This window comes from Halichondria panicea, chromosome 6 (genome assembly GCF_963675165.1).
Source record: "Halichondria panicea chromosome 6, odHalPani1.1, whole genome shotgun sequence".
Lineage (NCBI taxonomy): Eukaryota > Metazoa > Porifera > Demospongiae > Suberitida > Halichondriidae > Halichondria > Halichondria panicea.
In genome coordinates, this window is record NC_087382.1 from 4,571,124 (window position 1) to 4,596,064 (window position 24,941).

General features: G+C 42.1%; 4 protein-coding genes and 1 long non-coding RNA gene across 5 annotated transcripts; 1 reads left to right on the forward strand and 4 right to left on the reverse strand.

Moving 5' to 3' along the window:
• Positions 1-145: 145 nt before the first annotated feature.
• Positions 146-1,906, reverse strand: LOC135336998 (uncharacterized). Its single transcript, XM_064532891.1, has one exon. The coding sequence runs from the start codon at positions 1,862-1,864 to the stop codon at positions 308-310; it is 1,557 nt and encodes a 518-aa protein (XP_064388961.1). The 5' UTR covers positions 1,865-1,906; the 3' UTR covers positions 146-307.
• Positions 1,907-8,478: 6,572 nt separating this feature from the next.
• On the reverse strand, positions 8,479-9,085 carry LOC135337958 (uncharacterized). Its single transcript, XR_010395385.1, has 2 exons — positions 8,788-9,085; positions 8,479-8,671 (listed from the first exon to the last, which is right to left on the reverse strand). It is a non-coding gene; the product is annotated as an uncharacterized LOC135337958 (long non-coding RNA).
• A 214-nt stretch (positions 9,086-9,299) lies between these two features.
• On the forward strand, positions 9,300-10,760 carry LOC135337004 (uncharacterized). The gene is made up of 3 exons (XM_064532897.1): positions 9,300-9,804; positions 9,930-10,049; positions 10,382-10,760. The coding sequence occupies exons 1-3, from the start codon at positions 9,769-9,771 to the stop codon at positions 10,580-10,582; spliced, it is 357 nt and encodes a 118-aa protein (XP_064388967.1). The 5' UTR covers positions 9,300-9,768; the 3' UTR covers positions 10,583-10,760.
• LOC135336996 (puromycin-sensitive aminopeptidase-like) lies at positions 10,733-24,881 on the reverse strand. The gene is given in 19 exon segments (XM_064532890.1): positions 10,733-11,063; positions 11,314-11,469; positions 11,994-12,101; positions 12,562-12,761; positions 13,237-13,456; positions 13,784-13,912; positions 14,523-14,656; positions 14,758-14,821; positions 15,165-15,274; positions 15,328-15,388; positions 15,532-15,581; positions 15,584-15,635; positions 18,471-18,644; positions 18,972-19,077; positions 19,467-19,561; positions 19,564-19,599; positions 21,052-21,246; positions 21,679-21,786; positions 24,864-24,881. Coding segments are annotated over 19 exon segments (2,181 nt in total). The 5' UTR covers positions 24,867-24,881; the 3' UTR covers positions 10,733-10,883.
• Positions 22,047-23,884, reverse strand: LOC135337001 (uncharacterized). The gene has a single exon (XM_064532893.1). The coding sequence runs from the start codon at positions 23,765-23,767 to the stop codon at positions 22,193-22,195; it is 1,575 nt and encodes a 524-aa protein (XP_064388963.1). The 5' UTR covers positions 23,768-23,884; the 3' UTR covers positions 22,047-22,192.
• Positions 24,882-24,941: the final 60 nt, after the last annotated feature.

Genomic DNA, 24,941 nt, shown 5'->3' on the forward strand with positions numbered 1-24,941 from the left:
ACAGGAAGATGACCATTTTCCAGTTCATACACAATGTTTTCGTCTGCCTTATTTTATTTAGCATCGCAACATGAGCTTCTTTCCAAAATACTAACAAGGGGTTAGTTATGCTTTCCGTATACCTCATTCTATCTATACTAATGAATGAACTTAAAAAAAAAGTATTACGAAACGGTAGTCATAACAATAATTACACAATCTATGCAGACTGTCGCTAGATACGAACACATAAAAATAAAGATATTAACACACTAAAGAGTCACACTCTACAAATATCTTACACAAAATAAACGAAAGATATAATCATCTAGGTACATGTACATTTAAGTGTACAAAAGTCGGGGTCAACTAGGTAATACCACGGTATGAGCACAGACATCATCACACTAATCATATATCCAGTGAACTGAATTATTCGACCAGCGTGCCTTAGCGGGCTCAGATTTGCCATTAATTCGATGTGCAAAAACACAGGATAAAGGATAACTATTCCAATAATAGTTACAATAATCACAGAAGCATTAAAAAATTTGAAACAACATTGACATTTTTTCCGACTCAACTTGAGTAGATAAGTGTTGAGAGTTGCGAAAATAACCAATTCCACACGAGTGAATGTCAACAAACCACCCATTGCCGAGCTGGCCATAGTGAAATCGAAAACTAGTTCGTAGCATACAGCAGTTTGCTTTTGATTGTCAACAATCTCAGTGCAGTTGGCGGTGATAGGTTCCTCATCGAAGTTGTTGTCAAGGATATAGCAGTCTCGACTGGTATCGCACATTAGATCAGATTTGACAAAAAAAACATCAGCTCCTACAGACAAAGTAAAAGCAAGCCAGAACAAAGCTTTAATGATCAATATGAACTGGAAGTAATTTGATTTTTCCAGCACTGGAATGTCATCAACGTACACAACTTGCCGGCCCAGTTTATCAATATAAGTCACTCTTGGTGTGTCTCTCAGCACGCCTTGGTTGCTCCCATACACAATTCTAACAACAGCATTGAAAATTCCCATTAACACAAAATATATATGCCACCATGGAATGTTAGAGCAAAACCATTGCCAAAAACGTACATAGCTGGAACGAGTACAACACTTTCGGACACATCTGTTACATGGACGCTCGTCATTTGGCACATCATCGGCTGGAGTGGGAGAGTCAGGTACAAACTCTTCAGTCCTTTTACCAGAGTCTGTTCTATCCAATTGAACGATCTCCAGCATAGGCACACTCTTTTCTTGGCGACTGGCGACTGACAAGCGACTGGCTTGAGGTGTGCTAGTGCTTTCAGCAGGAAGAGTAGATGTGCTCTGTTCCAATTCAGAGCTACATTTACACTTAGACATGCGATGACAAGGTTTTTCATTTCGCTTGGTACAATCTATACATTCACATTCTTCGCATAAGAGTTTTTTGCAATGTGTACAGTGACAAGTTTCGCAAAGACAAAGTTCTGGAGGCTCCTTTGAACATTCATCGCATCCTGGGAAGAAATGACAGCTTTTGTAAGAGCCTTTCTTACGATCACCACCATCGTCAGGATTGCTATTCTCACCAGGAACCAGGGGATCACTAGCCTGAACACGATCAATACAGTCCTCACAAGCACAAGGTGTTGCTGGGTTGTCCATACACATGAGACGGTTGCAACGCGTGCAGTGACAGTAATCGCATGCCTTAGGGCAGTAGCTGAACTTCTGTAGAGCTTCTTTGAGTCTGCCCTCCTCTAAACAGCACACAACACACCACATAATAATGACTAGAACGACCAACAATCCACAAGCAAACCATATGAGGATAATCGGGACTATGTCAAACTCTAGGTAACAGCTCTCAACATGACAGATGTTACCCATCCTGCATAGCTCAGACAGTAACTGATTTATTTTTGTGCATTTGTGCCTTTTATGCATATAATCATAATGATTACGCCCACAGGAAGTTAATTAGGACTGAATATGTAATTCTGAATCAAGTGGTATAGAAAACCCATTTATTGCACATAGAATAAACGGAAAATGAAACTATACACACATAGAATTTATACAACTAAGAAACTAAATCCTACAGGTAATTGGTGGGTGTGGTTTCCTCCCCCCCCACATTTTCGAGGATCTATAGTCAATAATATCGGGTAATTTCGTTAGGTAAAAAACTTGATCGTTTGCTTCTGGTTCCGATAAACCACGCCCACGTTTTTAGGGTCAAATTTGGGTCGAGGTTAGCTTGCCACGAAAATACTTACTACAGTAGACTCTCGTTAATCCGGTCACCCTTGGGACCATGCAGCTTGGCCGGAATAGCGAGGTGGCTGCAGCTCAGGAAATAGCCGCGGCTTAAAAACGACCTTACCTCGAATCTAATGACTACTTTTTGCGGTTCTTGTCTCGAGGATAATGTAGGATAATGAATCATTTTGTTCTCTATTTAAGTGTAATTCAATTTTATTTGCTAAACCACACCCAAAACGTCATATCCGGCCATAAACACGTATACAATTACATTGAAAACCTTGTTTTAGCCTCGACCCCAGGCCGATCCGTCTCCAATTGAACGCTAGTTAGCCTATTTTTCAACTTCGTTCTATTAAAAAAAAAATTGGCCTCGGACCGAGGCTAACCTTGTTTCGTTTGGGACAGCCAGCACTGGCCGTACTTCAGTAGTCGGGCGCCGCCGCCCTCTATACCGTTGCCCGGAAGGAGGTCGGGAATCAAGCCTATCCACAGTTTTGTTCTGTTGTTGGAAATCCAACAATTCCACCAGCTCCAATCAGATTGCAGTATCTCAAGGGGATTGATCACACCCACTCAACTGTACCACGTGTGAATTTTGCACACGTTGGATTGACTGAGAGGCGAGGCCAACACCCACTTTATAATAAATGATATTCATCGCTATTGGTTAGCACCCACATAGAATAAATGATATTCATGATACTATTGCGTAACAGGCCAGAACAAAACTGTGGATATTAGGCTTGATTCCCGACCTCCTTCAAGGAGGGCGGCGGCGCTCGACTAGTACTTCAGGGTGAGTTTTGTGCAGTAAACATATAGCTAGCATTCCGTGCCAAGCCAAATGGCCGGTATATTGAGATGGCCGTACTTCAGGGAGCCGGGAATAGCGAGAGTCTACTGTATATACGGTAACTAAGTGATACAGTAGAACCTTGCTAATCGGGACCAGACCCCATGCATCCGAATACATGACATTTCCAGATTAATTATTAATTATTATGAATATCATTAACGAATACACTTTTGTACATGTATTATATAATACCGTATAATCTGGTTAGTAAGCGCATGCACCTATAGGGAAAAGAGCAGGCCTCTATCCGATGCGCTTATAGAGATTAATCACGCCCATGACCTTTCAATGAAGCAAATCTCCATTAGCTGGCTCAATCGTTATCTGTAAGAGGTCTATATAGTCATATCAACTAGTTAACATCTATAAAGAAGTGTGGAGACCAGTTGTTGGGCAGAGAACTGTGCAAAAAACCATGCGCCTTCTATCCAGACTCTTGGTCTGCTAACCAGTATGTGCCTACATTGTTGTATTTGTGGCCAGAAGGGAAGTCTTTTATCTCAACTTTCTCTCTAATATACCCTTTCTCTATTAATACGTGAGTGCAGTGGCCATTGTATTGAGCACGTTATTGGTTAACCACGTTATTGATAAAATGAAAGCACCACGGGTGCTGATGCCTCGGTGGAGGTGCCAACGCTATATATAGTACATAACATAAAACTACTAATAGCTAGCTTTTATACACGTACACACATTGATTATAATTATCATGATGAATTTTGCTGCATGCAATCAACCGAATAGTAGGTAATGATCGACCATGATTGTTGTTAAAAACGATCGATGCCAAAAGTTCAAGTCTAAAATAAATGGCTGCAAAGTCAGCAGAGCCTTACAGCTCTCTGCTCACTCTTGCAGCTACCAATAGCTAGCGTTCTAGTGCAGAGCTAACTACTAAGTAGAGTAGTAACACTCGGTGAACAAGTTTTGCTACGGACTCTTCTGAAAAGGCTGCAATAGCATTCCAAGTAAGCAAAACTAGGCATAACTCGAGAACGAAGCATTATTTTGCAAATCCACGAATTAAAATCCAAGTAAACATGACTAGAAGCCTATAGAAACTCTTACTTGCACTTGATTCATCCTTGAGCAGCTGTAGCGGTCTACACACACAGACACACAGACACACAGATACATAGCCTCTACACAGGCTCTCCTTTTTCTGTTCTTTATCACAATCGTTCAATAAGATAAAATACTGTATTATTCGTTCAATGAGATAAAATACGGTATTAATTGGAGGAATAAAGAAAGAAATAGACGTAAAGTTAGGAAAAAGGAGAGCATGTATCGGGAAGTCGCGTGAGGGTAGAAGGGTGGTAGAAGGGTGAAAATGAGCGTGGGCATACTGAGCTAGAGATGTTGGACTGCCCACGCAGAGGTCTACGACTAGTAAAACTTTGCCTGCAGCAAGCTGGACATGGACTTGGAACTGGAAGTTTGCAAGCACTATAGGCTCTAGCTATACCTTAGGCTTAGCTAGATGATCTACTAGTCTAGATTGTGTGTTTGGATTCTATCACTATTACTTTTTCTTGTGTCTTTCTACATGCTATAGTAGAATAGCTTAGTCATCATTATCATATAGCAGGTAGCTACTGCCACCAGAGCTGGCCACGCTGGTTCTCTGATCTGACTTGCAGCACAGCTTGTAGATGGGCGTGCCCGTCCCCAGCCCCCATTTTTATGGCCGGGGACGGGCACGCCCATCTACACAGCTTGGTGGTTGTCTCAGTGCAGTACAGTACAGTCTTACTCCGAATGTGTGGGAGAATACCTTACGTCACGATTGTGGGCTACATATCGCCCACGTTCATAAAAATCCTTGTGGATCACGCGATTTCCCAAACCAGGCCTTACTTTTTCTTAACTGTACGCCCATTTCTTTCTTTGCTGCCTCACTATGTCTTTCTTATGTTTATGGATGAACAGTGACAACAGCAAGAAAAAGTAAGGCCTGGGAACGAGGCTAACAGATACACAGACACACAAACACACTACCGTATACCTCGCTTGCGCATGCGCACCGAGGCATAATTATTGCTGATTCAGTAAAGCAAATTTTTTTTTTCCCGTGTAATATGTAATATCAAAACAATACAACTGTACAAAAGCAACAGACCAAAAGATAAGAGGGGGGGGCATACAGTTTAGCGGATACCATCCGCTGAAGGAGGTAAAGTTTGTTGGCGATGAAGCCACAGGCAGGCATTTCCTCTCCAAAGTGCAATGGCCAGGCGATGAAACAGATGCTTCTTGGTGGAGGATATGGAATGTGTCAAGGTTACTCTCCGGTCTATGGCATTTCCGATGGCACCTATGATGTTGATTGCTTCTTCGCCTAGACCTCCTAGTGTTTCTGCCACAATGGGAATGAAGTTTACACCTATGGAGCGGCAGGCCTGTAGATGGGTGGTGAGTTTGCGCCTAACTCCAACTTCTAGGGCGTGTCCAGGGGAGAAGGCAGCTTCATGAATGAGGGTTTGCTGGAGTGCGCATGAGCAGTAGTGTATTTTACTGATAGCCCCTCCTCTTTTCAGTTGCCATTTTGTCCGGATTTGCAAGGTTTCGGACCAGAGGAGGGAGGACACGATTAACCTTAGCTCTAATTAGCTAATTATCGCAACCTTTTAATTACATTCTTTGAACGATTCATCTTTTCTTTCTTTATAACCGCTACATATTGGACACAAGAGCTAGAGCCTTTTCTCCTACTGGAGGTACCCCTATGGCCAAGTTGTCAGGACCTGAAGGTAATAGATCAGATCAGTGGACCAAAGTGGCCAACTTGAATTTAGCACTGTGACCACAGAATCTGAAATTAGCTTTTGGCTATCAGCTTAGCTTTCAGCTTTTGGCTTCTCATCAGCTCAGCTTTCACCTATCAGCTATCAGCTTTCAGTCAGTATATACAGTGGACCTAAGTGGCCAAGTTGAATTTAGCACTGTGACCACAGAATCTAATGCGTATGAAATTAGATTTTGACTATAAAATTATATCAGCTCAGCTTTCAGCTTTTGGTTTATCAGCTATCAATGAACCAGATCAGATCATCACGCTGAATTTTGCATAGAAATTAACTTTTCGCAAGCAGCAAATTAAATCAGCTAAGGCTGTAGCTAGCTATAGCTATCAGCTCTCTGCATGGCTATATATCTCGCTGGCCAGTCCCACATCTAGTTTGACCACACCCTCCCAAATTAATGAGGCTGCTAACATCAATTACTGCTAGGATTTTCTAATTTTTTTATGCACCCATGACGTAATAATTATATCAAAAATCATTATTAATTAATTAGTAATTACCAAGTATCGTAATCTAGGGCAGACAGGTTCTTAGTGAATCTGGAGAAAGTTAAGTATGGCATCTTGAAGGGATGCTTATTGTCACACATCTTTTTGGTGTACTTCCAACGTACTTCCAACATAATGATTAATACTCAGCTAGTTCAACCTGCAAAATTGTTTGTTTGTTTGATCACCTTTAAGGTTGTTCCTGGGAAATAAGGGCGTGTAAAGGGTGAATTTGCTCCACCACACTGCACGTTCCAGTCTCAATCAAGCAATACTCGACATGGGGACATGAGGAGCCTAAATCAAATCACCTATATCGCCCGGCGCAGGTCACACATAATATAATCCATAGGTGGTTTGATTTAGGCTCCTCCTGTCCTCACTGTCGAGTATTGCTTGATTGAGACTGTGACGTGCAGTGTGGTGGAGCAAATTCACCCTGTACACGCCCTTATTTCCCAGGAACAACCTTAAGGTGGTCAAACAAACAACAAACATTGCAGGTTGAGTATTAATCATTATGTTGGAAGATATATGTATACACCAAACTGATGTGTGACAATATCCTTTCAAGATGCCATACTTAACTTTATTCAGATTCACTAAAAACCTATCGCCCTAGATTACGATACTTGGTAATACTTTATCGAGTTATGGATTGATTTTTGATATGTCATGGATGCATAAAAAAGTGAAAGTCGCATGGTTAGGTTAAAATCCTAGTAGTAATATTAGCAGCCTCATTTTAATTTAATTGGGGGGCGTGGCCAGACTAGATGTGGGACTGGCCATGCAGAGAGCCGATAGCTAGCAGAGGAGGTACGACATCCGCGTGTCAAAGGAAACGTTTTAGACACACATTCCTTAGGTCAAAGTTCGGAATGTGTGTGTTAAAGACATGCGGATGTCGTACCTCCTCTGGATAGCTAGATAGCTGATAGCTAGCTACAGCCTTAGCTGATTTAATTTGCTGCTTGCGAAAATTTTATTTCTATGCAAAATTCAGCGTGATGATCTGATCTGGTTCACTGATAGCTGATAAGCCAAAAGCTGAATGCTGAGCTGATAGTCAAAATCTAATTTCATATGCATTAGATTCTGTGGTCACAGTGCTAAATTCAACTTGGCCACTTAGGTCCACTGTACTGACTGAAAGCTGATAGCTGATAGGTGAAAGCTAAGCTGATAGCCAAAAGCTAATTTCAGATTCTGTGGTCACAGTGCTAAATTCAAGTTGGCCACTTTGGTCCACTGATCGTAATAGGACCTATAAGAAGCACCTCAAGTACTCCTATCTCTAAGATCCCTGTGAGAAGCATCCCAGGCACTCTGATCTTGTCTCTGTGAGATGACCCTGGAGACAGGATCCCTATGAGGAGCACCCCAGGCACTCCTGTCTCCAAGATCCCTGTGAGAAGCACCCCAGGCACTCCTGTCTCTGTGATAAAGCTGCAACATGGAATTGTTTAGTTCAGAGTGTCTCCAACATGAAGAACATCAATGACATTAACAGTCTCAGCTTCTAGCACCCCTTTATTTGTATGGTTTGCTCTGTGCCTGCAAGAATTTCCTGTCACTCATACTATAGTACTGTTCTGTGTGTCCCAATATGTAGAGGTTATACAGAAAGAAAAGATGAATCGTTCAAAGAATGTAATTAAAAGGTCGGGATAATTAGCTAATTAGAGCTAAGGTTAATCGTGTCCTCCCTCCTCTGGTTTCGGACCAGCGAGGTTCTACTTAGCCTCGATTCCAGGCCGTTCTCAATTGAGAAAGACGAACCTAGCCCCTCTAGTGAGAGGGGCTGGGATCGAGGCTAGGTTCTACTGTACTAACAATATTGATACTCACAACTAAGAAAGCTAGACTAACTGAAACTGAAACTCTATTTCACCAATACAACAAACAACAAAATTCTAGCTCTGCTTTAATTAAAAGTGAATATTTGCATATTTTGTTTAAAAAATTTATAACTCATGAACCGTATATTAAAAACACTTGTAACAAAGTTCCACAGGTAGAACCGGACCCATGGACTCATAATTGTTGCCTAGCAATCAACCACCACCCCACAAATAACAATTGTTAACAAAAATTCACAATTATGTACACAAACAATATTGTATGATGTTACGAAGTGAATGAACACATGATATAAGTGTTCAGAATGCTCTCACGGTGACATGGCTCACTCAGGACTCAATCATGATCTGCAGAAACTTGTATTTGAGGTTCTATCAGCAGACGCCTTTTTCCCGGGAAATATTTTCTTCACCTACACACAGGTTTACAAGTTCAATGGTGGCTCATGATGTCCACTGTTGTACTAACTAGCCTAAACAAACCTATAGTGAAGCTATCAAGACTACAAATGCTACTCTAGTGACTTACCAGGTTCAGGAAGATAGTCCACCTCAAGTGCGTCTTCCTCAGGATTCTCAGGCTCTTTCTTTTTAGTTTGACCTCTGAAAGGAAGCTTCCTACCTAGCTATGATCTCAGTCACTGTCCTCTCACTCTACAAGGCCATAAGCATCGATATTCTCACTCTCTAGCTTCCCTAGAACCTCCCTGAGGTTGTACTACAAAGATCTTGTAGCAATTAATTAATATAAAACGGTCACTTTTCTTTCGATAGAACTGTACCTCGAAGCAAAATATTAAAAATACCACGTAAGAGCAGCTCAATGCGCATGTGCTGGTACCTGCAGTGTGCGCATAGCTCTAACATAGCCTCGATTCAAGGCCGATTAATCTGCCTGGAATCGAGGCTAGCTCCAACACAGCGTGCACAATGATTTTTTGAAATTTATCAGTAGCCATGCCGACTATAGAGTCGGTCTATAGTCGGCTAAAGCGGGGAAAGGGTTAAATCATTGTTCATCGATTATCAAATAACTGAAACTAAAACACGCTTCTAACCCCACAGAGGAGGACTTGCTTGAGACGACGGCCAGTGTCAGCTCTGCTGATTCAGACGATTTCTTTGTCGTCATACCGGACTGTTTCGATGTCAGCAAGCCTCTCCTAGGCTACACACCACCTGTCATCCAACCCCAGTATCCTGTTCCACCACCGATTTTGTCACATGATGTTATGACCAGGTCATCTGACAGTCACATGACCTCGTTCATCGTTGAAGAGCCAAAGCCCACCCTCACAAACTCCACACCCTCACAGACCACACCCCCTACGGCTCGTCGTGAGTACGTACCTCAGCGAGTCACACTCAAGAACGTGAGGGACGCTCGCATGTATCGTCGACCTTTCACCGTTGCCGCCGGACTCGTGAACACAATGTCAGACTTGGTGAGCAGGAAAGTGAAAAAATAGCTCCACCCAGAAAGCCGGAAGAAGTGGGTGTGGTCAACAGCATGGAGGAAGACAGCAGTAGTGACGAGGAATTCGAGGTGAGAATAACATTTTTAAAACTCCCCACTGTTTCTGGCAGTGTAATTATATAATTTCACTTTCAATTTAGGTTAGTTTGGAAAATCACAATTTTACAATTTTGTGTTTCATTCTTGATCTCCAGGATGCTCCCGAGCCTCCCACCACTGCCCCTCCCCCTCAGCCGTGGAAGATCCAGCAGATGCCGAGCGTATCCCACCTCCTACCAGGACATAACTCCGCTCAGTGGGTGCACAGTGATGAGGTGTGTGTGTGTGTGTGTGGGGGGGGGGGGATTATACAGTATCTAATCTCTTGTGCATAATTATAAGTACACAAACACATTATTGTAGTACTGTACGTTAGTCACATGACGTTAGTCACATGACGTTAGTCACATGACATTAGCCTGCTTCTACATGTACATGACATGTAAGATGTTATTTTAGTATGTAATTCTACGTGAAAGCTTCCTTTTTTTAACTTTGGTGTCTGTATGCGTGTCTATTCTATACTTTTTGACTGCAATGTACTCTGTTATCTCCCACCTGCGTGCTCATTATTACCTCCTCCCCCTCCCTCGGCACACATGCGCAGGATGGAGCCAAGTGGGTCCAGTCACCTGATGTCTCCCACCTCATCCCTCAGCGCTGGGACGGACCCAAAGCCCCCAGCTCCCCGATGGAGAAGCTCATCTCAATGGGGTTTGCTGACAGGGCTTTCAACGAACAAATCCTGGCCAAACACAACAATGACACTCCATGGTCCTCAACGAGTTGTTGGATGGTTACCAAGTAGACGTCTGAGCTGAAACAATTCGTGAACTCATTTAAAAAAAAAAAGTTTTTGTGTTGTGTTAACTATAGCGCTATAGCCTCCAAGAACTATCAATGTATTTTATACAATTATTTTATATATACTGTACATGTATTATATAATCAAGTGTAATTAAATTTCGAGATAATTCCAAATTTTATTCATGTTACTAATGTGTGCATGCGCACACTGATATTAATTAATACAAGCAATTCAATAAGGTCACTAATACAGTTGTAAGCACTGTCACTGTTTCAGCAGTTCCAAACATGCAATCTCTCGATCACTGACTGGCTAGCCACTCCTTGACGATGTCTCGGTCCCTCTGTAACCATTTGGCGTTGAGTCGAATGGCCTCACAGTTTTGCTTGACGATTCTCGCAGCCACTGGCCATGGGTTCTCTGAGAAGAACTTCTCTATTTCACCAGCTCTCTCCTCACTCACAAAGCCAGCAGTGGACACCTGCATGGAGAGGGAGAGACAACATTTTAATTATAATACACCAGAGACAATTAATTTAAAACTCATACATTCACTAAAGTCTAGTTGAGTTGCCGGCCCCCAGAAGTTCTGTGGACAATAACTATGCTTCATTTATAGGCTTTATATGAAATTAATTCTTAATTATAGATTTCTAGATAGAACCAGCTTTTTTAACAATGGCCGCTGCATACTTATATCGCCAACCGGTACCTCCCCCACACACACTCACATCGATCATCCTAGCCAGCAGGAACTGGCCGTTGTAGCGGTCCTTGAGCATGGTCCAGTTCTCCTGTACAAACTTCCAGACCCTCTCTCTAGAGTCTGGACACGAGCGGGTGAGGGACATGAGGACTGCAGGGAGGTCCTGGGGGCGTACCTTATCCTGTGAGAGGGGTAAAGGGATTTAATACTCACATAGTATTATTATACAGACTAGCTGAAAATGCTGTGTACAAATAATTTATAATATTATTGTACGGTACACCAGACTCATGCATGCACTGTATACATGGATACCAAATAAGAGCACGGGAGATCAACCAACACTTCAAAGGAGGACCTACATGCCAATTAAGGACCGGTGCTTCCCTGCATGTACCAAGCAAGATGCCCATGTAAACTATAGTATGAATATTTGTAACTGTATTATGAGTCACAGTACAGAAACATGAATGACATGCACATTAGTTGAATTACACAAACCACATACACACGTACACTTAGTAGTATACATGTACAAGCAAAGAACAAACTTTGATTAATAATATGCCCCATGCAGAGTATACTATTCATGTACATCCCTCGACTTATGCGCACTGATGCATAACCATATAATTGAAATTCTTGATCTGCTTTTATTTATTAGTAGTCCATACAAGGTCACACCCACCCCGCCCCCTCACTCACACTGGTGGCAAAGTCGAGGCACTTGGTGATGAGTGTTTCTGTCTTCCCGTTGCCTAGCGAGCTGTAGATCCTCACCTTCTCCTCGTTGGAGTCAGCCTTGTCGTGGAGCTGCAACCAAATAACAATAGTCACCTAAATTTACTTAACAAAATTTTACATACTGTGGAAGTAAAAACTTCCAGTCCACTAGATCTGGAAGTATAAAAATGGTACCATAATCCTTATGGTTAATGACAATCATGTAGTCTTCGAAGAAACAGTGCTTAATTGAGGTACTGTAATAAATGTACGGGTATTTCATGTCAATTAAGTATAGGCAACCAATATCGAGGTTTCCATGTACGACAATACAGTAGGAAGACGACGAGACAATAATGTGGTAGTCATTGCATGCTTAGTATTGTCAGGAACAAACGATCCTGGTTATCCTATATTTCAACTCCCTTATAATTATATGCAAGTCTTGTATACGCACTATTTGAGTTGATACTTGTATAACAAAACCCCCAAAGTACATGTATCAACTGATATTTGAGACCAACAGCTTTCCATTTATAGAACAACTCACCGCCACTAGATGGTCGAAGATAGATTCATCCCCACCACTGAGAGCAGCTGAGAACACGGCACTCTTAATGTCAGCAGGGATGGCGTCCTTCTCAGAGACATGGTCGCTAAATCTACGCTTGGACTCAGATATCATGTCCGGGTCACCATAGCGACCAAGCTGACCAATCACAAGACTCCGCAGCATTGTGTCCAGAGTACCTACATGTACGAGCGGATGAAATCAATAATCACGAAATGGATTTGTACATGTGAGATATCGGAAATGCATTTCCTGTATACCTGTCACAAATAATTATGCCACACATAAAAACAGATTGAGGACTATTTATAACCTCCCTGCTATGCTGACAACTTTAACTTTAATGCTACAGCTCCACTAAAGTATAAAATACAAGAGATGAAAACTTAAGAGATTGTGCTGGGGGGGGGGGGCTCCTGCATATACTTATTTAATATGGCCTCTAGCTGACATAGTCTAGTTTAACGAGGCCGGAGAGGGCCGGGGGTGAGCCCCCTCACCTTGGATACGCCTTCTATTTCTTGCTCACCTCCCGGCCTTTCCCCGGCCTCGTTAAATTAGCCATGTTTAATGTTAGGACCGAAGTTTTCAGGAGACCCCACCTCCCAAACAATCTCTAACTCTTATTAAGTTACAAGTCTTAAATGTACTCACTGTCAGTGTCTTTACTGTCCCAGCCAAGTCGTGCAAAAGATGGAGTCAATAGTTTGAGAGCAAATCTCTTGAAATCCTCGTAACAATCGGTGGAGGAGAAGAGACGAGCGAGGCTGCCAATGTTGGAGGCAAGGCTTTCCCACACCGTGTACGATGTCTCGCTAATAAACGAGCCAATCAGACGCAAGACGTCCACGGTGCTGCCCACTCCAGCACGAGCCTACGTATGTATATAATTATACAAAGTAGAAATAATTTTATTAGATATCGTGGTGTACAGTGTGAAAGTATTACGGGTTTGTCATATCTCCCTTTAGGCAAAATGAACAAAATACCACAGAATACTATCAAAGGCTTACAAGAGAAGCCCTCGATACTATATTACTTTATAAGCTAGCCTCTTCAGTCAACCAGCATAAGAAACTCCTTACAAAATTACTACGATGACCTTTGCCGTTGACACGTATTACACTACATTATCTACCCTTCAAATACAAGTGTGTGTGTGTGTGTGTGTGTGGTGTGGTGTGGGCGGGGGGTGACGTACAAGAGCGAAGGTGTCATTGAGTAGCCCGAGGCGATCCTGTGCTGACAGCTGCCCCAGAATGGAGAGGATGGGGGAGAGAAGAGTGGCCGAGTATGACACACGGTAGAAACCTTGACGACTTGGGTTCACCTGTATCAGTTTATTGGGGAGGGGAGGACACATAATTCTCTGTAATAATTATTTTAAGCAATTGACAGGTAGTACGTGAGGAACACACATACACCAAAAAACTGTTACAAGTACGATCTAATGAAAGTTTGTGACAACTAAGAATATTTTTTAATTTGCCTGCCCGTACTGCATTATAAGACCATAGCTCATTAGAAGCAAGAGTTGATTACATCATTGTGAAGTGTTTGGCTCAGTAAGTGCTATGACTCCACCACTAGCAATGAGAAGGTGCAGCAAAGCCACTCCTTCCCAGCACGTAGTGACTGTTCTCATGGCAACAGACATCAGCACCCCTGACATTCTCATCATCACCAAACACAACATCTCGTACACTCTTGCAGATACCGTATAGCGAGAAATTTCGGAGGCACTTAACTTTCGAGTATATCACTTAGGGAATTATGAGCGTATAACTAGCTTCTTTGGAAGCTAGAAATTTATAATGGTAGGATGCTAACTCTAGTTCGCCAATGAAAGTGCATAGGATATGTTATAGACTATATTCTAGTAGATAGAAATCACAAACCAGTTACAATACGACATGCAGTTAAACTTATTCTTCACGTACCAGTATCCAGTCGTCCTGCCCCACCCCCTCCACTGTCACAGTGGTGGACTGACTCTCCAGTACAAACTTGACAGCTGTCGGGTTCTTGCTCGTTGCTATGGTGACTGGTACTTGCCACAACACAGACTCATGACCTGGACACACGTGACAATACAATCACTCAAACTAATCATTTCTTCAGGAAATTAGTTCTTCCCTCCCTAAATTTACATTCATACCACATGTAGCTTCTCACCTGAGCTGTCACCATTGGCACAGAACTTCTTCTGAGAGATGGTCAGGATCCTGTTGTTGCCGTCCTGAGAAAATACAGTGCACAAGGAGTTAACAAGATGTTAGAATACTAATGCTCGTATCACCAAAACAGTAACTATCAAGACATACCGTATTACTAGAATGTTTTGCGAGCATCAAACATTTGCGAACTTCGCGATGGTTGATCAATTCACAACAATAAATCAGCAAAACCTAGTAAATACACACGATCCGTGCCAGAACGCAATAGTTAGATTGCACAGGGTCAAATTTTCTGCTGATTTAATTGGCTTATTTGCAAAGGTTTTTCACCCGAAAATATTCTAGTAATACTGTACATGTACTGAATAATAAACCTATTAATTTTGGGGAAGCTCCTTTAATCACCTGCTTCCCCTCCACTGTCAGCACAGGGTAGCCCATCTGCTTTGTCCAGGTGTTCATCACCGTGGCAACTGGCTTCTTGCTGGCCTCCTCGAGAGACGCCCAAAGGTCCTCTGTCAGATGACATCAATAAAATTTGTTTGAAAACAATAAATTTACATCATACCTGTCTTCGCGTTTTTGTACGCAAATTTCTTCAAGTAGCTTCCGAGACCAGTTCGGAAATTCTGTAAAAAGAAAGAAATGGAAAAAAGTTGGAAATTTTGCAACACGCACAAAATTCAGGCATGCATTTACTTGGTTCCAATGACCTCCTGTACTCACACGCACACAGCAGCCACTATGTAAACCACACCCTAGCCACACCTACCTCCGTTCCGATCCAGTCGTGGAGCATGCGGATGATACAGGAGCCCTTGCGTAAGAGATGGTATCGAAGATCTCCTCCACCTCAGAGGGGGGTCCCACCTCAATCTAATGTACGCAGGAGAGGGTATAGCGATCAAACAATATTGAAATAAAATTTCCTTACAATTATTAGGATTCGATCAACATCTTATATATAATTATGCCTAACAAGCTAGTACATGCAGTATAGCAGACGCCATAATCATAATAAGAGCACCGACTATCTAAGAATATGGATTTCAGTGAGCAAAAATGGCTAGTAAAACTAAACGTATAATTATATACATGTGGCCATAATCACAAAAACTTTTGAGTGGTAAAAAAATTATCGCTTGAAGAAAGCTAGCTAGCTAGTAGCCTCGATCCCAGGCCGAGTTTTCGCTTTTATAACGGTTAGGCGAACAACTAGGCCTGGTACTAGTTGTCTGCGCATGCGTCAGTCGTTCGTTAGATTCTGGCGAATGGATATTCTCGTTCACTTTCGTGACATTTATATTCGTGTACTATCGTGTACTAGAAGTCAGTTCCCGTTTTATCATTATTGGAATGGCTCTTAGCTGAAGCTTCTCTCTTCTCTGAAGCTTAGAAAACATTATTCTGAAGACTAAACAACAAGGGAAGAGGTATAAAGCTTTGTCCAGCTTGTTAAGGTCAGAAATTTTTGTGTGGGCCCTATGCTATCAAATCTTGTTCATGTTTGGCAAGATCTAGGTAAACTATAGTTTCATCATTAATATGGTGGATCAAGTGAAGAGTGTGAGCTAGTGAACTTGGTGCTACCATCATCAGCTCGTCGACAATGACACTATAACCTGTTTAAAATACGAGAAATTTAATAAAGATCTACACGTATTTAGAATGTCTACTTCTCTGTACAGGAGCAATGGCTAATATCCAGCTATCCCAACAGTGCTCCTCTTGGCTATACTAACGGACGAGACTGGACAGTTTAAGGTAAGGGTTTAACCGTCTTTGGTTCATGTATTAATTCTTTGTTTGCTCTTTCCCTTGCGTACTTGGACAGACCACGGATTGGAGGGACGCCATCCTTTTTCTCGAAGTATGCAGTGATCACGCTCTTCTTCAGAGGCATCAAGAAAATCTACGTTTTCTCAAAAGTTACGAGTTGGGGCCTAGAATCAGAGAAGTCCAGCAGCCTGCTAAATCTTTTTGAAACGTAATTTGAAGGCATTCAATCATCCTAAAGTTGTCCTGGGTCACTGTAATCGTGCTGCAGCACAACTGGCAACTCCCCATGCCCTTGTGAAGCAGCTCTCTATGTGCATCTTTTGTGTACTCACTCTGTGCATTTTCTGTGTACAAATTTTGATTATAGATATTTTTGCCGACCACAAATACAATGAAAATTTGACGCATGCGCAGACAACTAGTACCAGGCCTAGTTGTTCGCCTAACCGTTATAAAAGCGAAAACTCGGCCTGGGATCGAGGCTAGCTAGCTAGGTATACTAGGTGGTAGCTATCAAGTTGTTTCAAAAGAATTAAGGCCTCCCTCAATGCATGAGCATCAAGTCCATGCAAGCTGCATGTCAACTCCAGTGTGAAGGAGGAAGGGACGTGTTGTATGGTTTCCTATACTGTGCTACGCAGACAATGAACTTTCAGTGAAAGTATAAAAAATAATAGACATTTATGACACATTTTACTACAAGCCCAGATACAATATCTCCTAGGCCTTGTTTCCCCATCTGACATAAAAGCGAATACTCTGCCTGGGAATGAGGTTAGTGCAATATTGTCATTTTCAGGCCTTCCTTTTCAGGCCTTCCCCTTGGTTGGCCTTCCAAAAATTTTGAGACTTAAAAGCCTCCCATCTGATAATGCTTTCGAGTCTTAACTGCACCTTTTATAGTGTGACCCAGTGTGAACTTATTGTGGTGTTGCATATAACACTCGTGAATAACATTACAAACAGTCAATGGAATGCAAGAATAATAACTGTTTTGATATTGGATATTGTACTATACTGACTGACAGCCATGACAGGAGATCCTGCTTCATTGAACATACCACTGTCTACACTCAACATTATACCGTATAGCGGGTATATTTCGAGGGTATAAATATTTGCAGTTTTCGCGGATTGAGCCTGTACCGCGAAAATTTATGAATAGTAGGCGTGTTCAGTATTATGGATTCGAGGCTAACGGTGTGTAGGTACAGCTGCATGTTGATGTGCGCATGCGCCAAAAGGCTGGAACTCAGACCACGAAAATAAAATCCGCGAAATCCTTTGTAATGGTCCATCCGCGAAAATGTATACCCTCGAAATATACCCGCTATACGGTCTAATTATAGAGTAGTGATGTTTCATCCTTCGCTAATTATACAATTTTAAGCTTTTAGAAAATAATAGTACACACTAGGATAAAATTAATGGAATATATATACATGTATGTATTTGAAAGCACTATAGCATCTGGGATATTTCTGAAAATCACATAAATCGCTGCCAGAGCACAAGTTACATATATATACATGTATGCTAGTTTGAGATGCTACTCCTCCAATAAGAAAGTATATACAAGGTTGGTAAATTATACGACTATAGACAGTACACTACCACTACTACTATAGCACAATGACACTACCCCTAAGCACAAGCGTTCGAAAATCTACCTTGGACCCAGAGGATGATCGTCAGGGTCAAAAGGTCTTAATCATAAAACTACTTCCGGAGGACTTTCCACTCAGCTAGCTCCACGTGAATTGGAGATACTAAAGGAAGAGTAGATGATTAAAGTCCTCCAGAAGCAGCTTAATATAATAAAATTATTATGATTAAGACCTTTTGACTCTGACGATCCTCCTCTACCTTGGACCCAATAACTATATAAATAGTGTTACTATAGACTAGACACAGACCAAGTAAGCGGCTTACCTCAATGGGATGAGAGTTATCGAGGGCGTCTAGATTTAGAGCACTGGCGTACTCTCGACTGAGGAAGTTGGTCCAAATCTCAAACTCTGGGTGGGTGTGGTCAACGCACAGGTATTCAATCCAAGTGGCGAGACCCTCGTTAAGCCAGAGATGGGTCCACCACTCCATGGTCACCTGACGCGGGCAATTAACATAATTTATATGCTAACGGAATTTATATTACTGCATGAACACTCACTATCCGCCCCCACACTCCACACTTATCACACTCCCCACCCCCACACTTATCACACACCCCACCCTCACACTTTATCACACTCCCCACCTCCACACTTATCACACTCCCCACCCCCACACTTATCACTCCGGCTCTATATATACCCTCACTATTTTTCAGACTATCCCCACTTTCTACACTCTCCGCCCCCACACTCCTCACACTATATAATTATATCATCACCACTCTTCACACCACCCCATGCACCCTCCTCACATCCTCACCAAGTTGCCGAACCACTGATGAGCGATCTCATGACCCACGACGAGGGCCACCAGCTGTTTAGTGAAGGCTGAGGAGTTAACAGGATCAACCAGCAACAGCCGCTCCCTGCATGGAGGCAAAGGGGAAGAGGCATACAAAGTATACAAACAAGAAAGTAAGGGCATAAAGAGTATACCAGGAGTATACTCCAGATTAAACAAACAATTTTTCAGTAATTTTACAAAGGCACAATGAAGCTATGAAGGTTGTAAGTTAAGTAGCTCTCAGGGCTACCGTACTTCTTTGGCACGCATACTAAAAAATCAACATCCCAGTGTGATATGGTGTGACATGGTCCTTTAGAGATCCTTATACATGTAGGTCTCAAAATCCAATTGACACCAGAGGAAACAATACTAAAGCAACGCTTACCCTAGCACTTTGTTGCCAATGATTTTGAATAGATTGTAGCAACTAACTACACGGTAGAGTAACTTGTAATTGACCACACCCACCTGTAAGTGACGAGCCCCCAGTTCTCCATGGCACCAGCTGCAAAGTCCTGGATGGCGATGAGGTCCATCTTTGGCAGAGGGTACTTGATGTCAAAAAGTAGGTGGCGTAGAAGGGGAGGGTCTTCACAGCAACCTGGGGGGTAGAATGTGTGCTAATGATACAGCAACCTGGGGGGTAGAATGTGTGCTAATAATACTGCAGGGGCGTAGCTACCATTGTTTCCTGGTTGCCCAGAAACCCCCCCAGGAGCTGCTGAGAAAATTGGGCAGGGCTCCCTATAATTGAAATCATGCAGCCCTGCCCATCTTTTCACACGTGGCTGCAAATCAATAATCAGAGCAGCACCGTGAAGCGTTTCACTTTGGCTTTGTCTCAGCTAGTTAGTCTCAGCTAGCTAGCTACCTCAAGCAAAGAAGACCAAGACTTAAGTTCTAGATCTAGTATCAATCCTGAATGCTCCAGTATTCTCAGACTCAGCTCTAAGCACAACTTTATTCAGGAAGTGTACAAGTTTAGAACAATCTCAGCCACATGAAACCTCTCAGGTAAATGACATTTAATTGTTGCTCAGCTAGACTAGCATACCCAATTGGCACCTGCATGCCTAGTATGTTACGTCTATAGCTAGCTAGCTTCTCACAAACATGTAAAAAAGTCATGAACAATAGTCAATAACAGTAGGTGTGCCCCAATCAAGAGGGTGTGGTAGCGGAAGTGGGCGTGGCCACAAAAATTTCGCGGCGCTATCGCGCCGCTCATTATTCTCCAGAAACCCTAGTCTCATGAATCAGCCGCCGTTCTTTGGAACCACCGTCTGAGCACTCTTGTCATCGTTTTATGTGCCAAGACGGAATTCCGTCTTGACCAATCAAATTGCAGAAGTCCAGTCAGGTGATGAACTTGGAGGCAGCAAAGAACTGCACTTTGCTCAACGCATTTGGATAATCATTACGCATGCATTACGCATGGTAAACACTTCATACATAGAAGCTGGTACGAAGCATGAGCAAGGCAAGCAGGGGTCCTTGGGCACAGATTTAGCACCACAGCAAAACACAAGTAGAGAGAGATGCCTTCTCTTGGCGATTTGTATAACAATTAGAAAATATGTGTGGGTGTAAGATCACGATTTAATTAGATTCCATTGGTTTTGTGAGCAATCAACATTCCATTTTGAAATGACTTCATGACAAGAGTGCTCAGACGGTGGTTCCAAAAGAACGGCGGCTGATTCATGAGACTACAGAAACCCCTGTCTCAAAAGTCTGGCTACGCCCCTGTACTGCTAGTGATACAACACACTGGGGGGTATATAAAATGCAACGCAAACATTGAGGTATATAACTTAAGTTTGTGGGAGGTCAAATTATAATTTCAGAAAGAAATCTGCTACTCTAATGGTGGTTGATTTTATATATGTGCACATGTAGAGCCCAAAATAGTAAGTAATTGTGCTAGCTAACTTTGAGCTCATAACTTGAGTTTGGAAGTTCAGAATTGAGAATGAAAAGATGCATTCTGTAGCTCTAAGGGAGGTCTACCAATAACACAAATAAACTCTGTCAAGTAATTAATTTAACTCACATCAAGAGCGTACTGTCCGTTCTCCTTCTTGCCTGTGGGCGTGAACACCCTCATCAGCACGCCATTGGAGTCCCGCCCCTCTACATGGTCAAACTCTCCCACGATGAACGCCAGGAGGTACGTGGACATGATGGGAGTGCGGGCCAACATCACTCTCTTTAAACCACCCTCTACATCCTCACAGCTCGTCTCGTTCTGTGGAGTGGGTGGGTGTGCGTGCAGATCAATTCATATAGTTGGGTGGAGGGTGACAGTATATTAATCTCTCAATTTTCTTAAAAGGCTGCTTTTCGTAAGCAATTGCAATTAAGCAACCTATAGTTGCTGTTAAGAGGGGTAGCTACAAATTGCATGATCGGTTTTGACCACAACATAAATTATAGAATTTTTACACATGGATTCATCACAATCAGTAGACTTAATATAGTACAATAGGGCAAGGTCTAGTACATTGTTCTAGAAAGACAAAGTCAATCAGAATGGGGGATTTCCACGGGTTTCCCCACCAGTGCATAGAGTACAATAGTGAAAGCTCTAGTGGAAAGATAAGCAATAGTGACCCCAAGCATATGTCATTTATACACATGTATATCTCACTACATGTGTTAAATGTATAATTATACTCACCATGTTGGACAGAGCCACAAAGTCCTTGGGTACAATGAGGGTGACATTAAAGGAGGCCTTGATGAAAGGTTCGTCCCAGCAGAGGAGGGCTCGGCGGGTATCAGCTGCCTGTGCATGTGCACGTGTGTGTGTGGTGGAAAACATAAAATGCAAACCGAGTTGGGTGCACATTCGTCCATGAAACCTTGACCTATTCAACATTTCAAATTTCTCAAACAGGAAGATGACCATTTTCCAGTTCATACACAATGTTTTCGTCTGCCTTATTTTATTTAGCATCGCAACATGAGCTTCTTTCCAAAATACTAACAAGGGGTTAGTTATGCTTTCCGTATACCTCATTCTATCTATACCAATGAATGAAAAAATGTATTACGAAACGGTAGTCATAACAATAATCACACAATCTATGCAGACTGTCGCTAGATACGAACACATAAAATAAAGATATTAACACACTAAAGAGTCACACTCTACAAGTATCTTACACAAAATAAACGAAAGATATAATCATCTAGGTACATTTTTCTTTTTCTTTTTTTGTACAAAAATCGGGGTCAACTAGGTGATACCACGGTATGAGCACAGACATCATCACACTAATCATATATCCAGTGAGCTGAATTATTCGACCAGCGTGCCTTAGCGGGCTCAGATTTGCTCTTTGTTCGACGTGCAAAAACACAGGATAAAGGATAACTATTACAATAATAGTTACAATAATCACAGAAGCAATAACACATTTGAAACAACGTTGAGATTTTTTCCGACTCCACTTGAGTAGACAAGTGTTGAGAGTTGCGAAAATAACCAATTCCACACGAGTGAATGTCAACAAACCACCCATTGCCGAGCTGGCCATAGTGAAATCGTAAACTAGTTTGTAGCATACAGCAGTTTGCTTTTGATTGTCAACAATCTCAGTGCAGTTGGCGGTGATAGGTTCCTCATCGAAGTTGTTGTCAAGGATATAGCAGTCTCGACTGGTATCGCACATTAGATCAGATTTGACAAAAAAAACATCAGCTCCTACAGACAAAGTAAAAGCAAGCCAGAACAAAGCTTTAATGATCAATATGAACTGAAAGTAATTTGATTTTTCCAGCACTGGAATGTCATCAACGTACACAACTTGCCGGCCAAGTTTATCAATATAAGCCACTCTTGGTGTGTCTCTCAGCACGCCTTGGTTGCTCCCATACACAATTCTAACAACACCATTGAAAAGTCCCATTAACAAAAAATATATACGCCACCATGGAATTTTAGAGCAAATTTTACGCAACCATTGCCAAAGACGTACATAGCTGGAATGAGTACAACACTTTCGGACACATCTGTTACATGGACGCTCGTCATTTGGCACATCATCGGCAAAGGCAACTGGAGTGGGAGAGTCAAGTACAAACTCTTCAGTCCTTTTACCAGAGTCTGTTCTATCCAATTGAATGATCTCCAGCATAGGCACACTCTTTTCCTGGCGACTGGCGACTGACAAGCGACTGGCTTGAGGTGTGCTAGTGCTTTCAGCAGGAAGAGTAGATGTGCTCTGTTCCAATTCAGAGCTACATTTACACTTAGACATGCGATGACAAGGTTTTTCATTTCGCTTGGTACAATCTATACATTCACATTCTTCGCATAAGAGTTTTTTGCAATGTGTACAGTGACAAGTTTCGCAAAGACAAAGTTCTGGAGGCTTCCTTGAGCATTCATCGCATCCTGGGAAGAAATGACAGCTTTTGTAAGAGTCTTTCTTACGATCACTACCATCGTCAGGATTGCTATTCTCACCAGGAACCAGGGGATCACTAGCCTGAACACGGTCAATACAGTCCTCACAAGCACAAGGTGCTGGGTCGTCCATACACATGAGACGGTTGCAACGCGTGCAGTGACAATCGCATGCCTTAGGGCAGTAGCTGAACTCCTGTAGAGCTTCTTTGAGTCTGTCCTTCTCTAAACAGCACACAACACACCACATAATAATCACTAGAGAGACCAACAATACACAAGCAAACCATATGAGGATAATCGGGACTATGTCAAACTCTAGGTAACAGCTCTCAACATGACAGATGTTACCCATCCTGCATAGCTCAGACAGTAACTGATTTTAGCTCAGACAGTAACTGATTTTAGCTCAGACAGTAACTGATTTTAGCTCAGACAGTAACTGATTTATTTTTGTGCATTTGTGCCTTTTATGCAAAACATGCAATAATCATAATTATAATGATTACGCCCACAGGAAGTTAATTAGGACTGAATATGTAATTCTGAATCAAGTGGTATAGAAAACCCATTTATTGCACATAGAATAAACGGAAAATGAAACTATACACACATAGAATTTATACAGCTAAGAAACTAAATCCTAGTAAAATGACAGGTAATTGGTGGGTGTGGTTTCTGTCCCCCCCCCACATTTTCAAGGATCTATAGTCAATAATACCGGGTAATTTCGTTAGGTAAAACTTGATCGTTTGCTTCTGGTTCCGATAAACCACGCCCACGTTTTTAGGGTAAAATTTGGGTCGAGGTTAGCTTACCACGAAAATACTCACTATATACGGTAAGTGATACAGTAGAACCTCGCTAATCCGAATAAAGCGGGACCAGACCCCATGCATCCGAATACATGACATTTCCAGATTAATGGATGTCATTAAAATTAATTATTATGAGTATCGTTAATGAAGACACTTGTATTATATAATACCGTATAATCTGGTTAGTAAGAGCATGCGCCTATAGGGAAAAGCAGGCCTCTATCCGATGCGCTTATAGAGATTAATCACGCCCATGACGTTTCAATTAACAACAAACAATTAAGCAACCTATAGTAGCTGTTAAGAGGGTACCTACAAATTGCATGACCGGTTTTGACCACAACAGAATTTTTACACAACATAAATTATAGAATTTTTACACGTGGATTCATCACAATCAGTGGACTTAATATAGTACAATAGGGCAAGGTGTAGTACATTGTTCTAGAAAGACAAAGTCAGCTAGTGTAGCTGTGTAATCAGAATGGGGGATTCCACGGGTTTCCCCACCAGTGCATAGTAGAGTACAATAGTGAAAGCTCTAGTGGAATTAAGATAAACAATAGTGACCCCAAGCATATGTCATACACATGTATATCTCACTACATGTGTTAAATGTATAATTATACTCACCATGTTGGACAGAGCCACAAGGTCCTTGGGTACAATGAGGGTGACATCAAAGGAGGCCGAGGTTCGTCCCAGCAGGGG

What these genes read in the sequence shown, in the direction of transcription:
- LOC135337004 (XM_064532897.1), top strand. Translation starts at nt 9,769, where the DNA reads ATGGAGGAAGACAGCAGTAGTGACGAGGAATTCGAG. An exon ending in GTAGTGACGAGGAATTCGAG is followed by an intron (nt 9,805 to 9,929) that starts GTGAGAATAACA and finishes CTTGATCTCCAG; the next exon opens with GATGCTCCCGAGCCTCCCAC. An exon ending in AGTGGGTGCACAGTGATGAG is followed by an intron (nt 10,050 to 10,381) that starts GTGTGTGTGTGT and finishes ACACATGCGCAG; the next exon opens with GATGGAGCCAAGTGGGTCCA.
- LOC135336998 (XM_064532891.1), bottom strand. Translation starts at nt 1,864, where the DNA reads ATGGGTAACATCTGTCATGTTGAGAGCTGTTACCTAGAGTTTGACATA.
- LOC135337001 (XM_064532893.1), bottom strand. Translation starts at nt 23,767, where the DNA reads ATGGGTAACATCTGTCATGTTGAGAGCTGTTACCTAGAGTTTGACATA.